Source organism: Electrophorus electricus, chromosome 3 (genome assembly GCF_013358815.1).
Source record: "Electrophorus electricus isolate fEleEle1 chromosome 3, fEleEle1.pri, whole genome shotgun sequence".
In the NCBI taxonomy this organism is placed as follows: Eukaryota; Metazoa; Chordata; class Actinopteri; order Gymnotiformes; family Gymnotidae; genus Electrophorus; species Electrophorus electricus.
In genome coordinates this window covers 8,282,959-8,297,798 of record NC_049537.1, presented here as the reverse complement: position 1 = coordinate 8,297,798, position 14,840 = coordinate 8,282,959, and the positions used below count along the sequence as shown (strand labels likewise).

Below are 14,840 nucleotides of genomic sequence, written 5' to 3'. Positions count from 1 at the left end.
GTGTTTTTCCCTCTTGTTTAATTTTATATCTGATTATATCTGCTTATATCTTATATCTGCTTTATATCTGTTCCTGCTCATCTTTAATCACAGTTTGTTCTCATTGTAATTAATACCAGCAAACTGGGAATGTGTATACCTGAATGCACCCGATGTGTTCCAACATTACTGGTAAGGACACTCTCAGTGTTTCTGTTCCACAGTCTTTATTCATATCCGTCTTTTTGCCGTCATTTGATGAATAAACCATAGAAACCACATCTACACAACATACCTAAACTGTTCTGAGAGGAAGTCAAAGGAATCTTTGCTGCAGAAACATGGTCCGGCGCATTCAGCAGGTTCTAGTGCCGCTGTAGTGGCCCTCCTGATTGGCTCTTCTGAACCTCCTGTGTGTTGTTGTGAACACACACCCACTTCCTACATTTGCCCTATTTCTGAATTTCACACATCATTCTTATTCCTCTGTGTTTCTCTTTCACGGAATCTTTGCATCCCAGTGTCTTGCTTTCCTTATTTCTTCCATGGCCTGTATGTAAAAACAAGCCCATTCATCACACCGAGATATTAAAAAAAAAAACCAAACAAACAAAAAAAAAACAGCCTGAAACTGTCACAGAATGTTACTGTTGTTTAAATAATTTTACTGAAGAATTACGTTTTTCAGATCACTTGCAAGCGTTATAGAAAATCAACAAAACTAGAACTGGTTTTCGTGCTGTTACACTTGACTCAGAATAACATACCTGCAGGGTGATGCTGAACCTAATTATCTGTCAGTCAGAAGATATCTAGACAACGCTTCTTCTGGTTTTTCAGAGCTCTACTCTGTGGGCGACATTAGTCACTAGCAACCCATATACCCACTAACGCTGCTGATTTGCTACGTACTTTGGATTTGTGTCGTGGCGTCATTAAAAAGACGGCAGCAGTCGGGGAGATTTTCAATGCTCGTATTACGGAAATTACGATAAAGTAAAGTCGACGGTAAGTCTTGTTTCAAAGGTTTTGAATAGTGTTTGTGAATAATTAGATTCGAGTAAGCATGAAGTTAATGTAATGGCAAATTGAGTTAGCTAATATTCTACATTGTACTCATTCAAAGCTGTCAGGTGTAGGATAATGACGGGAAATAAAGGCAAACCTGTGTGACATTTTCCCCTTTTAACGCAAAAGTTGGTGGTTTTATTCATTTACTTGTATTACGCTACATCTGTGAAAATATGATTAAAGTTTTAATGATTAATGATGCATGTTAGTTTAAATAGTCAGGATCCAACTTCGGCGTAAGTATTTAACAGACCTCAGACATTGACCTAGATTTTGTGTATGGTACCGGTTATAACATATAATCGGTTTGATATAATTCGTCTGACTATACATAATACAATTTTGGATATCTGCAAATTAGTTTTGACTAGTAAGATTTCGAATTTGACTATTCAAAATGACAAAGATATCTGCATTTACAATTTTGTTGTCTAGTTAACAACGCATTCAAGATAGCCATAATTTTTTGGAGATATCTTAAAAGGATTTTAGACTAATCCTAAATCAGTTTTGACTAGTCATAATTTACATTCAAGATATCTACAATTTATTTGTACCAGTGATGTCCTATTTTCAGATTATCTAAAATATATATTTAAGATATCTTACATCATGAAATATGCAAATACATATCTGTTCAGATCAATAAATGGTAAAACTGCTTTTCCATATTTTGTGTATTAGATACACATTTCCACTGCTACATTTTTATTACACTGAGAACATGACCTGTTATCAGCATCCAACAGCAAATGTAATTACTTTCATAATATCTAGTCATGTGACACCTCTTGTAACAGAGAGGATTTTAACTTAATGGTTTCATATTTGCAATATGAATGTTATTAAAACAGTGCAACTCTCTTAACATACCTAAATTAAACTCATGAAGGAGTAGATAATTAGGCTTGCAAATTAGTCAAATAAAGTGGATTGGGTGCAGGGAAACGGGAGTGTAGAGTGAGAAGTTATCTACCGTTCTGCCTAGCACATGGATTGCATATGGTCTAGCACTTTATGTGTGTCAGGAAACTAACAAGTGTGGTTTGAAATTGTGATTACCACAATGTCGTCTCGTTTTTGGGCACAGACTTCCTCTTACCATCTGCTGTGTGTGTAAGTGTGTGTGCGTGTCTGTGTTTGTGTGTGTGTGTGTGTGTGTGAGAGACACAGCGAGAATGAGTCATGGTATATGAGGGGGAAAGACAGAAAAAGATAAATATATTTTTTTAAATCTTAGGGAAAAATTCATCTCAGAAGTTCTCAGGGTTATTATTTTTTATATAAGTAATGAATTACTTATTGCTTTGTTGTGTTCTGTTACTGGAGTATCAGTATCTTTTTCGAGATGTAATATAACATTACATTTAAATAATTTTTGTGGAAAATAAACTCAAATTGGTAAACTAGAGTAAGTTGTTGTAAAGAGCTCAATATGGAAAAAAAAATCAAGAGGCTGTCACGGAACGCCCGCCTCCCGTGAGGCACGTGGTTTGGCCACGCCCGCACACACCTGCGCTTCGCTTTGTCTGTGTGTATTTAAGCCCACGTCAGCGTGTGCAGCGTTGTTGGTCATTGTTGATGTAGCGTGTTTGTGTTAGCATCTAAATGTAACATCCGTAGCTATGTTTGTCTAGTTCGTGTTAGTGTTAAAAGTTGTTAGTATTAAGTGTGCCTGTGTTCATTGTTTGTATTTCACGTGAGTGCCAGTTTAGTCTCTGTTATATGTCAATAAATGTTCGTCCCAGTCGTTGGAATCTGTGCATCCTCGCGTTACAGATGCTTGTACCACAACAAAGATACAATGTTGATCAAATGGATATAACATTAAAAATGATGGTCATGCACATTAGTTTCCTTTTATTTTCAGAAGTTGATATTTAAATGATAATTAAGTTTGCAGGTTAAACATATGTATTCCTATATGTGGACTCTCTCAGTATTACTGAAGTGCATTACTTTATTAAACCACAAGTTAATTCTCATTATGTCTTGCCTTCTTTGGCATTTCCTTTTCATAAACTCAGCTTCACAACCACAGCAAGCCTGAATAACCTGTAGGGCTGCTAACTTTAGTGCAAAAATGAAAGCAACCCTACCACAAAAAAAAAACACCCACCTACCTTGAATGCTGGCAATGCATCTAATAATTAGCATTATGAAATCATTATAAAACTACTATTTTCTACTATGTACTATGTTTTAGATGTAATTATCTTACTGCATTAACAGATCATATTGTATACTTCAAGCATATATTTCCATTTATTTCTTGTGAGAAGTAAGTTTATATGCCAGTGCAGTAAGATTGTTTTACAATTATCTCCTCCCCTCTAGTAGGTCATGAAGTTTGTTGTAGTTGTGCTTATTCTTCACTTTGTGGAGCAAAATATAGCAGGTAATGAATTTAGATTTTGCATCACATCAAGGCATTATAAATAGGAAGGAATTATTCCATACATAAAGACTTTATATATTTTTTCTCCTTCTAATCACCCTGTGTTGTAGCTGAAGCACTAGTTTGCCAGCCACAGCGCTCCTGCTTGGAATGTTTGAAGAGCCCTGGATGTGCCTGGTGCCAACAGCAGGTATGCTGTAATTTTCTAATAAGAAATGCATTTCAGATTATGCGTTAAAAGGATAAGAGATGCATTTCAGGTTTGACACGGATAAGAGTTGCATTTCAGGTTTGATACCAATAAGAGATCCACTTCAGATATGACAGCAAAAAGATGCATTTCAGGTATGACATGGATAAGAGATGTATTTCAGGTATGACACCAATAAGAAGCATTTCAGAATTCATAAAGAATTAGTTCCAAAATCATTTCAGAAGTTACTTGTAATTACGTGTACCATATTATTCTGCAGAATAACCCAAACTTGTAGTATCTGCAGACAAAACACTGATATGGAATTAACATGCTGGTTTTATTTTTATAAAGGGGTGTATTTGAAGCCGTAGTCAATAGCAGGCAGAGGTTGGTAACCAGACAGAGAGTAACCAAAACATAAGGGACAGACATAGGAGAAAATGAAAAAAGAGATTTTAGACAGACACAAAATTATTAAATATGTATCCAATGTCACTGGGTGAACTGCTATATATTATACATGATACTATGATTTATAGACACATACAGTTATGCTAATGATTTATAGACACATACAGTTATGGTAATGGTTTAGAGACACATACAGTTAGGATAATGGTTTAGAGATACATACAGTTATGGTAATGGTTTAGAGACACACAGTTATGGTAATGGTTTAGAGATACATACAGTTATGGTAATGATTTAGAGACACATACAGTTATGGTAATGGTTTAGAGATACATACAGTTATGGTAATGATTTAGAGACACATACAGTTAGGGTAATGGTTTAGAGACATACAGTTATGGTAATGGTTTAGAGACACATACAGTTATGGTAATGGTTTAGAGACACACAGTTATGGTATGGTACAGCTCTTAAATAATTCCCAGCACCTCACACGATTTAAATATATATATAAAGTATATTTCACTGTAAAACACAGTAACAAATAAAGATGTTTTACATATTTCAGATATATTGAACTCCTATCCAGGTTCCATATGGTAACATTTCCTCCTTGGAAAATGCTGTAACTGATATTCTGACAGGAATGTCTGGTTAATGCAGGCCTTCCTGAAACCAGAAGAGTCTGATGAACGCAGATGTGACTCTCTGAAGTCACTGATTGACAGGAACTGTGCAAAAAGTAATGTGATTGATCCCAGAGCAGAAACAATCAGTATGAAGGATAACCAACTCAACAATGACCTTGAAAATGTGGTGCAACTCAGACCACAAAGCATTAAAGTGAAGCTCAGAGTTGGTGAGCCACATTACTCATTTATCTGTGTATATTTTACAGTACATTACTACTGCATTAGGTTAGATTAATACATTTTTATTTGTTTTTTCCCCTATTTCTTTATGTATAGGTGTTCCACATGAATTCAAGGTGGAATTTAAGAGAGCTGAAGGTTACCCCATAGACCTATACTATCTGATGGACCTCAGCTACTCCATGAAAGATGATCTGGAGAGGATCAAGAACCTGGGCCAGGACATTCTAGACACCCTGCAGAAGGTCACCCAGACTGTCCGTATTGGTGAGGTTACTGCCAACTCATGAGATCACAGTTAGGGCACTAATGGCATAGTGCACTCTTATTTATATCTAAAGTAACCTTCAGGTGATAGCACATAGATATCTGGGGCTCTCTAATTAATATCTGAAAAAGTACTTAGTTTCATTTTTAAGTTAAGCCAGAGTCTTAACTTACTGCAAGATAATTTTCCCCATTTTCCCTGTGAGTCCCCAATTTCATGATTTGAATTGGTCGACATACCCTGTGAAGCTGAAGAGTCATGTGGTTAGAGTGAACTATGAAGGCCTATGGAGCAAAATATCACTTGGTTCTATGCTATCCTTTATCTGCAAGTAAGACACTCCAAATAAATTCCAAATCTGAGAGCTTTGCAAAATGCAACTAAACTGATTCGAATATACAAAGTAAGTTAAGTTATATACAAAGTAAGTTAAATATACAAAGTAAGTTAAAACCTTGTGCAAAATATACTTTACCCAACCTATGATGTTATTTTGCACAAAACTTTACAGTAAAAGAACAGCTGAAAGAAACATGGTAAAAAAGTTCCTTGGAGAACTGGTAGGGTGTTTCAAAGGCTGGCAATGCAGTGCAGCTAGCTATAGGATACCAAAAGTTTTAAGCTTGCATGCAGTCTCACACAAAGTGTGTACTGCTTAGGAGACATTGCCAGAAAATGTGAAGGGGTTGGTTTAAAAAAACAAACAAATACTTGTCTGGCCATTTGACAACATGGAGGAAGTGTACAACCTGCATTATGACTGAACACCAAAGCTAAAGATACAACTCTGTGATTGTTTTAAAAGTTTCCTAAATTAATTTATTTAGCTTCTAATCCTGCTTAATCCAATGCATGGTTGCAGGGTGCCAGAGCCTGTTTACCATGTTTTCTATGTTGATTAACAAACTATGAATTTTAATGTAAGCTTAATCAATATATCATTTATTAAATGTATTAATTAAATGTATATTTCTTTTTAAGTAATTGTCTAAGGATTTGTTACTTTGGATGCATATATTTAATACCTCTTTGAAAACTAAAAGTATGGTTCTGTGCCCACATTTTGAATAATATGCTTAATACTTTCTCTTCATGATTTAACACGTATGTTGCTCATTTACTACTGCAGTCTTCTGTTATCTGCCAGGTCACTTGCTATTGTATTACAAAGCATACATTGATGCTTGTTCCTTAGGAATGTAACATAAAATTGATTTTATACACCTAATAACTGGCCATGACTTTATGGTTATTTTATTAGAATTTTCTGCCACATTATGACCTGATTTCCAGACACTGAAATTTCTTTCAATTTCATTTTGAACAATGTCCACCATATCCACACATTCCAGAATCAAATGCCACATCTGGCATCTACCCTAGACCTATTATATGCAATACTATAAAATATGCATGGCTGGCTAAGAAACAACTTTTAAGTGCCAAATTTGTCCAATTACTTATGGCCCCTGAAATACTGGGACTATACATAAAAAGATTGTGATTCCTATGTGGGTTTTCTGATAAATACACATTCCTTGAGATTAAATCTGATTATTATCCACTTTAACCTCATAGTCGTTGTTTCATTGCAAATCCACTGTGCTGGATTACAAAGTCAAAAAACATACCTGTGTCATATCTCTACTTTCCGGGCCTGCGGTTTAGGTTTTGGCTCATTCGTAGACAAGGAGAAGTTGCCATATGTTAGTCAAGTTGGGCCTAGACGTCGGAACCCCTGTCCAAATCGTATAGACACCTGTCAGCCTGCCTTCACGTTCCAGAATGTTCTGCCACTGACAAACAATGCTCAGGAGTTCAAAAGAGAAGTCAGTAAGCAGAAAATCTCTGGTAACTTGGATTCACCTGAAGCTGGTCTAGATGCCATCATGCAGGCCACTGTATGCCAGGTGAGAGCTATGCTGTACCATTATAACATTAGCCAGGAAAGACACAGAACAACCAGACTAACTAGGATAGACAATAGATATGACATTTAGGAATGATTGACAATGAGTAAGCCATTTATTGAGTTACATGAGCAGTCAACTTTTTTCAGTAATTTCATTAACAGACTGTAGTTTAATGAGCTTCCTTGTGTGTACATACAGAAAGAGATCAAATGGGGGAATGTGACGCGGATTCTGGTCTACACGTCTGATGACACATTCCACATGGCAGGGGACGGGAGGCTTGCTGGCCTCTTCCAGCCTCATGATGGTCAGTGTCATCTTAAGGAGGACGGCTCTTATGATGGCACAGCCTTCGTGAGTATGCAGCACATACAAACAGCTATATTTACTTACATTCAAAAAAAGATGCTCATACTACACTTACAAGCAGTAAAAGCATTACTTAGCTGTATGTAGATCCACAGATTCACAGAACTATGTGTAGATCCACAGGAAGAGTTAGAAATCTAAATGAGTGTTACTATTGAACAGAATGGAGTATATTTAACTACAAGAATAAATGAAATTGTGATTTATTTTATTTATTTTTTATTTTTTGGGAGGGGTGACACCACAGAGTTAAGGATATTCTTAAATTTCTAATGTAGCCTCTGTCAAAAAGTTCATCTTTATAATAAAATGTGTATTTTACAAATAGATTCATGTCATAATACAATAATATAAAATATGCAATAAAAGCATCATGGTGTGTGTGCGTTTCAGGATTATCCATCAGTAGGCCAACTTTCAAGAATTCTTCAAGGTAACAACATCCAGCTGATATTTGCAGGTGACAGAGAAAGAGCATTCCAGCCTATCAGGTCAGATGTGAGCCACATGCTTTGAGAATGCATTATCCATGATTTTCGGCAGTGAAACATCTCTTACTACCTTCTCTCTTTTGCTTTCTTTTTCTCTATCTCTCTCTCAAACATATTTACACACTCACATTTACAAACATAGGCACTGAGTGCCCTAATTCCTCAGTCAGTGGTTGGTGTGCTGAAGGACGACTCTAGTAATGTGGTCCAGCTGATCTCTGAGGCCTATTGGGTGAGTAAGACTCAGAGCTTTTAGATTGTTAGCGTATTAATCACTGAATTAGTTTCCTACTGACGCTTGTCCTGTCCCCTTCACCTCTTTTGAGCACATTGGGCTACAAATGCTGCAAATGCCACACTGGAATTCAAAATGTCATGGATTGATGTGTGTTCCATTGGGAGTTTACTTGCTTCTTTGACATTTTTGACTGATAGAAAGCAGGTCTGGATACATAACTAGTAACAGAGAAAATAGTTTGTACTTTATAACATAAAAGTGGGACCAACACAATAGACTCTCTTAGTTCGTCACATCCACGTGAACAGACTTAGAAGATGAACTGAAACTAGTGGTGTGTTTGCCTGTGTATCTCTATCGATAATGTCTGTGACTTATTCATGCACTATCAACAATAGGCTCTGCACTGACAGCACAGTCACATACAACCACACACAACAGAAGGAATCCGGCCAGCTAAAAATCCCCACTCACTTGAGGAAGCAGAACAGTGGTGCAGGAAACTGTTGAAAGATGCATTTCCCAAAAGCTTAAGATAAGCACTTCGTTAACATGATCCTAAGAATATTTGTTCAGCCTTTTCCGAATCCCTTCCTAAGGTAGCCTACTACATAAACTAGGTTGTAAATTAACAACTAACTTGACTGACGTGCTGTTTCCCAAAAGCACCATGTTGTTAAGATTATCTTAAATGAGACAGAAAGAGTTTTCAGTTCAATATGCCACTGCCATTTACAAAATCACCTTTGTGTGAGGTTGCCTTTATGAAACATAACATCCGTTATTCACAAAGCGTCGCTTTATTTGAATGTTACATGTAGATCGACAACAAAAAGCCAGAGTCTGCTAATTAAAACTAAATTGATGGCTTTTATTCATAAAATGAGCTGTAGTTTCTTTACAGACAAGACTGTTTATAACAGTTTATCAATAATGCTATAAAGAAAAGCTAACACAAAGAATGTAAAATATTAGAAAAGCAGTGATCAAACCATACTATGTACTATATTGTAATTATAGTATATATGTATATGATTATAGTACTGTATTTAATATTTATTTACCCCCAAATATTTTTTAAAAAGAATTCAACATTTTTTTTAAACACTGAGGGGTTTATATTATTAAAGCCACAATGACATTTTACACGAGCAAATTATGGAAAAGGGGCTTGTCTTATATTTCGGCAAAAAGGGGAAACGCTTATAAAAAGAAACAAGGTCTGCCAAAAAGCGACAGCTTCTGGAGGCGAGGCTCCAGCCTTGGCCCTTAGGCTGTAGCAAGCACTGGAGGACAGCGCCTGTGTGGATACATTAGCATGGGAAGGAAAACAATGAAATGACGGTAAACGATTGAAGGAAATGAGGGCCACGTGCTGGAACTGGATCGACTGAGAACAGGGGAGTGGTCTAAGGTGGCGTGTGGTGTACGTGTATGTATCTTCCTGACTAAATCTCTCTCTCTCACACACACGAGAGAGAGAGAGAGAGAGAGAGAGAGAGAGAGAGAGAGAGAGAGAGAGAGAGAGAGAGAGAGAGAGAGGGAGAGGGGGCAAATAAATGATTGCAAACGTTTGGGTGATAGTATATTTTCTCAAATTTAAGAGTAAATTTCCAGATCAATTTGAATGATTTTCTGCCAACTCTTCAGCATAATCATGTGTATGCATGTCTTGTGTGTGTTTTGGTTGCAGAACCTGTCATCCACTCTGCTGCTGGAGCAGGATCGTACGCCTCCTGGTCTACGTGTGTCCTACATGTCAGACTGCAAAGATGGTGCCTCCAGGAACTGGCAGCAAAGAGGAGAGTGTTCTGGCATCGGGGTCAACAAGCAGGTGACCTTTTTCAATGCCGCCATCATCATCATCATCATCATAAACAGCATCACTATTTCTGCCAGTATCTGGAGACTGATGTCATCGGTTTCCTTTTGGGGAAATTACTCTTTCACTGTAATGTAGATTTAGTAAAGATCACTTGAGGCAAAGGATAGTTCCACAAATACTGAGATTACACAATAATCATGTCTCCTGCTAAACTGTTTAGATGTGTTTAACACATTACTGTGCAGACTATGAATCGTTTCTGAATAATCTGAGTACCTCTGCCATATATTTGTTAGTTATTTTAAGTCTTATATGATACTCTTGGAGGCTTTATAGTAAGTTAAATTTAAAAGAAACAGCAACTTTGCTATTTGGTGTCAACCAGAGGATTGTTTCCTCTTCTGAGCCTTGGTTGCTCACAAGATTTCTTCCTCGTGCTCTTCAGGAGTTTTTCCTTTCCACGGCTGCCTTGGCTTGCTTTTTAGGGGCCTGAACCGAGATTGCCTGGATATTTGATTTCTGTAAAGTTGTTTTGTGAGAGCACGTGTTGACAAGGTGCTATACAAATAAATTTGAATTGGAATTACTCAGACAGCTTAAGTTAATTCAAACTGATTTTTCACTTCATTCTCTTTCAGTTTGAGTTCTCTTTTTATTACTGTTATAAGGCTCAGTTTATTTGAGTGTATGGTGATTTGAGTGTTTTTTTGGTTTGTTACAGGTTGACTTCACAGTGCGTCTGAAAGCTTCCGAATGTCTCAAGGAGCCTGAGACGTTAAAGATTCAAATGCAAGGCATCAGTGAAGTTCTGAAGGTCACCGTGGAGACGCTGTGTGACTGCAAATGTGGTGCTGCAGAGGAGAACTCCCAACACTGTGGAGGAAACGGAATACTCTCCTGTGGAGTCTGCAGGTAGAGCTCTGACAGTCTACAGTACCCCCTGCCTGTAGGAAAAGGAAATCAAACTTACATCACTTCTGCAGATTTCCTCATTATTTATACTCCTGTGTGCATATTGCATTCTTCAGTGTGAATGCTTTTCATATATGTGAAATATGCCTGTATATTAAATTTATGCTCAAGAATAAAATTTGTCAGTGCTTACTTTGTATTATGCTCTTATAGAAACCTTGTATTATGTGCCTTTTATATAAGGAATATACAAACATTTTAGAGGGAGACCTCATTGGTGTGAATTGGTTTAGTTGGGTTAGTCCTGTCATCACCAGTTTGTATGTTTTTTTCCTGTCTCAGCTGTAATGAAGGCTACCTGGGCCAAAAATGTGAATGTAAGAGCAACACTGACTCCAACAACGATATGGCCTGTCGCCAAGACAACAGCTCGCAGGTGTGTAGTGGGCATGGCAGCTGTAAGTGTGGCCAGTGTGTATGCATTGGGCACTTCTATGGTAAATTCTGCCAGTGTGATGATAGCAGCTGTGAGCGCCATGACAACGAGATGTGCAATGGTGAGTCAACATAATGTGTTAATCACAACGGGTTGCAGTTGTTATTTCTAGTACAGAGTAGGCAAATCATTACAATAATGCATTAAACCCAAATTTCTATCTTGGCAAACCAGAACTCTATGCTATCAAGATCAGTCTGTTAAACTCCAATGAGGCATTGGAGTAGTTTTGCTTTGCTTTTGTTTCCAGGTCAATTTCCAACAGTATACTATTGCTTTTGACTCTGGGAAGAGCATTCAACCACACATGATTAGTCAGTGGGTGAAGACATTTGTCCCATTAGTCCTGATTGATGTTAGGAAACAATAATGAAAAGAGGCATTATTAAATAAATATAAAATGGAAATAAATAAAAACATTATTAAAGTATTAATTATTAAATTAAGGCCATTTTGGGGAAAAAAAGCTGCAACAATTAAAAGTGACTACATTAACAACAATAATAATCATTCTTTAAATAAAACTCATACTATTGCATTTCATAATAATTTGAACTTTTATTAAAATATATATTCTTTTAAACTGTCAATGTTATTGACAATATGGCATTCCACAGATAAAGGTCATATCCACATCAACCAAGGAATGTATATACATAAATGAAGGACATCTAAGAAAACCTATCTCTGTGCGTGCATGCATGTGGATGTGTTTGTATTTGTTACAGGCCGAGGCAGTTGCAAATGTGGAAAATGTGTGTGCAATGATGATTACAGAGGCTCTGCATGTCAGTGTCCTACAAACACCGACATGTGTCACATGAAGAATGAAGTGTTCTGTAGTGGTCAGGGGGAGTGTAAATGTAACCGCTGTGTATGCAAGGAGGGCTTCATGGGAGAAGACTGCTCCTTGATTACTGATCCATGTCCAAAATATCAGTGAGTATCTTTGTGCCTGTTTTATCAAAATATTTGTCTCTCTGTTTTTATGTGATATACTGAGTAGCAGCAGAAATGTCATTTATCTGCACAACCTCTGTGTGTGTGTGTGTATGCATGTGCACACAACACTGTTGTAAACTGTGTCTGTGTCATGCTCACAGGTCCTGTGTTAAATGTGCTGTTGAGGCTAGGCTGCAAAAGGAATCTTTTGACATCTGCTCTGAGGAGTGTGGATTAGTTGAGCTGTCCTGGCTAGACGGCTGTCATGAACTGCAGTGTGTCTATAGTGATGTCAACTATGATGTTACACTGAAGCAGACTGGCATATTGATTACGTATGCCAACTGTACATGTAAGAGCTAAACGTATTTTCCAGGCATCTTCAAACTGCTGTCTCATAGCCCAAATATTTGTGACCCACAGTTGCTAGCATTAAACCTATTTCCACCTATTCATTGCTGTAAAAATGATGTCAGTCATGTGTGTGTGTGTGTGTGTGTGTGTGTGTGTGTGTGTGTGTGTGTGTGTGTGTGTGTGTGTGTGTGTGTGTGTGTGTGTGTGTGTGTGTATATATATATACACACACACACACACACATATACATGTATTTTCAACTGTGAAACAATTTTATGTGTTCTTTATTATTATTATTATTATTATTATTATTGCATATATAAATATATAATTATGGCCCTTTTTAGTTTATGTATTTTCCTTGCTCTTCACAATTATGGCAATGATGCCATTAGCTTCACCTAAAAATCATGATTTTGCACTCTCCATTTTAAACTGTTCAGAAAGTCATCCTGTGTCTATCTGCCTTTCCCACAGCTACCATCGATAAGACCACAGTTATCATCGGCACCTCTGTATCTTTGATCATTCTGATTGGCGTCGTCATCATTATTGTGTATAGAGTTCTGATGGAGCTCTACGATCGGCGAGAATACCAAAACTTCCTCAAGGCCCAACAGGAAGCAGACTGGAACATGGTCTGTCTCAGATACACACTATTCCAGTACAGCCTTTAGCATATCCTGCTCATGCTGAGGGCAATGTTAAAAATACAGATGGCAGATTTTTCTAGTATTTGTGGATGTTCAGACATCCTGGGGGAAAGTAATGCCAAAATATTATTTTTAACTATTTTAATGTAATATTGCTGTGATACCTCTTCCAGGCATGGCTTTTCCTAACCTTATTATCTTTTGTTGAAGTGAATGGGTGATTTAGACCAGACTTGTAAACATTTTTAAGATGAACTAACAGCTCAATTTATGTCATTCCACACTAAAATGAAAAACAGAAATTTAGACAGAATGTCACCATCACTGTGGTATTGGTGAGGCATTGTGGACTGTTAGTGTTTGTAGCGGATAAAAAAATGCCTTTGGAAAATGTAGCTATAATAGAAATTGAAAAGCTACTACAAAGTAAATTTTTCAAAAATGGTACATGCTTGCTAATGTCTGGGTTTTCTGTACTTCATTGTCTGGTTTTGTTCTGAATGGGATTAAAATTGTGAAGTAATTTCTACTTGGACAATCTTGTACAAATGTGTCCTAATTTACTTCATTACAAGTTAATGATATGATTGTTACCATTACTCTTGCTAAGTATTAGTAAGCATCTTAAAGTCATTTTAAGATGATGCTTAGATTGTTTAATTCAATTGTGCAAAGCTTTTTTGGTGGTATTTTCCTTCAGTTCTTAACCATTGACATTTACTTTCTTCCAGACCCACAATCCACTGTTCCAAGGTGCCACAACCACAACCGTTAACCCTTTGCATATACAAGATGGTTAAGTTTGGAAAGAAGGAACTGGAGTAAGTTAATGTAACCAAAATGTTTGAATGTAAAATCTTGGATACTATGAATGTAACATGCAAACCCTGCCATACCATTAATGTTTGTATTTATTTACATTTTATGGATGTAAATTAAAGTAATTGTGAATATTTTAAACATAATGTTAAAACATACAAAATAATTCATCCTTTCATTCATTTAATCCATTCATTCACTCATTTCAGTGGTTTCGTTTTTAAAATTGTAGTCATATTTCAGTGAGCATCGATTCTCTTTCATATCTGATGTCTGAAGTTTGGTACATGTGTATTTGGTATTTGGTCTTGTACTAGCATGCTTAAGACCCTTCTGTGTACTAAATTGATGCTCAAATGAAAGTAATTGTGAATATATTTTTAAAAAATAAATATGATTTTTTAAAATAGACAAACAGAATAATTTGTCCTTTCTTTTGAGTTATACATTTAACTAATTTCTGTGCTTTCTTTTGTTAAAAAATGGTTATATATTTCTGATGATGTGTGAAGTTTGGTACATGTTTTTGGTCTTGTTCTAGCATGCTTGAGAACATTCTGTGTACTGTTCCAGTGAGTTGACCTACTTTTCCGATGAATGGAGGAATCTTATTTTTATATTTATGGTTATTGC

The 14,840-nt window shown here is 36.6% G+C and overlaps 1 protein-coding gene across 1 annotated transcript; it reads left to right on the top strand.

Moving 5' to 3' along the window:
* The first annotated feature begins 898 nt into the window (after window positions 1–898).
* On the top strand, window positions 899–14,362 carry itgb7 (integrin, beta 7). Its single transcript, XM_027007782.2, is given in 17 exon segments — window positions 899–987; window positions 3,391–3,448; window positions 3,559–3,638; window positions 4,719–4,914; window positions 5,024–5,194; window positions 6,864–7,105; window positions 7,307–7,462; window positions 7,871–7,939; window positions 7,942–7,968; window positions 8,111–8,200; window positions 9,900–10,040; window positions 10,753–10,943; window positions 11,286–11,500; window positions 12,168–12,378; window positions 12,543–12,733; window positions 13,213–13,373; window positions 14,120–14,362. Coding segments are annotated over 16 exon segments (2,265 nt in total). The 5' UTR covers window positions 899–987; window positions 3,391–3,393; the 3' UTR covers window positions 14,189–14,362.
* The last annotated feature ends 478 nt before the right edge of the window (window positions 14,363–14,840 follow it).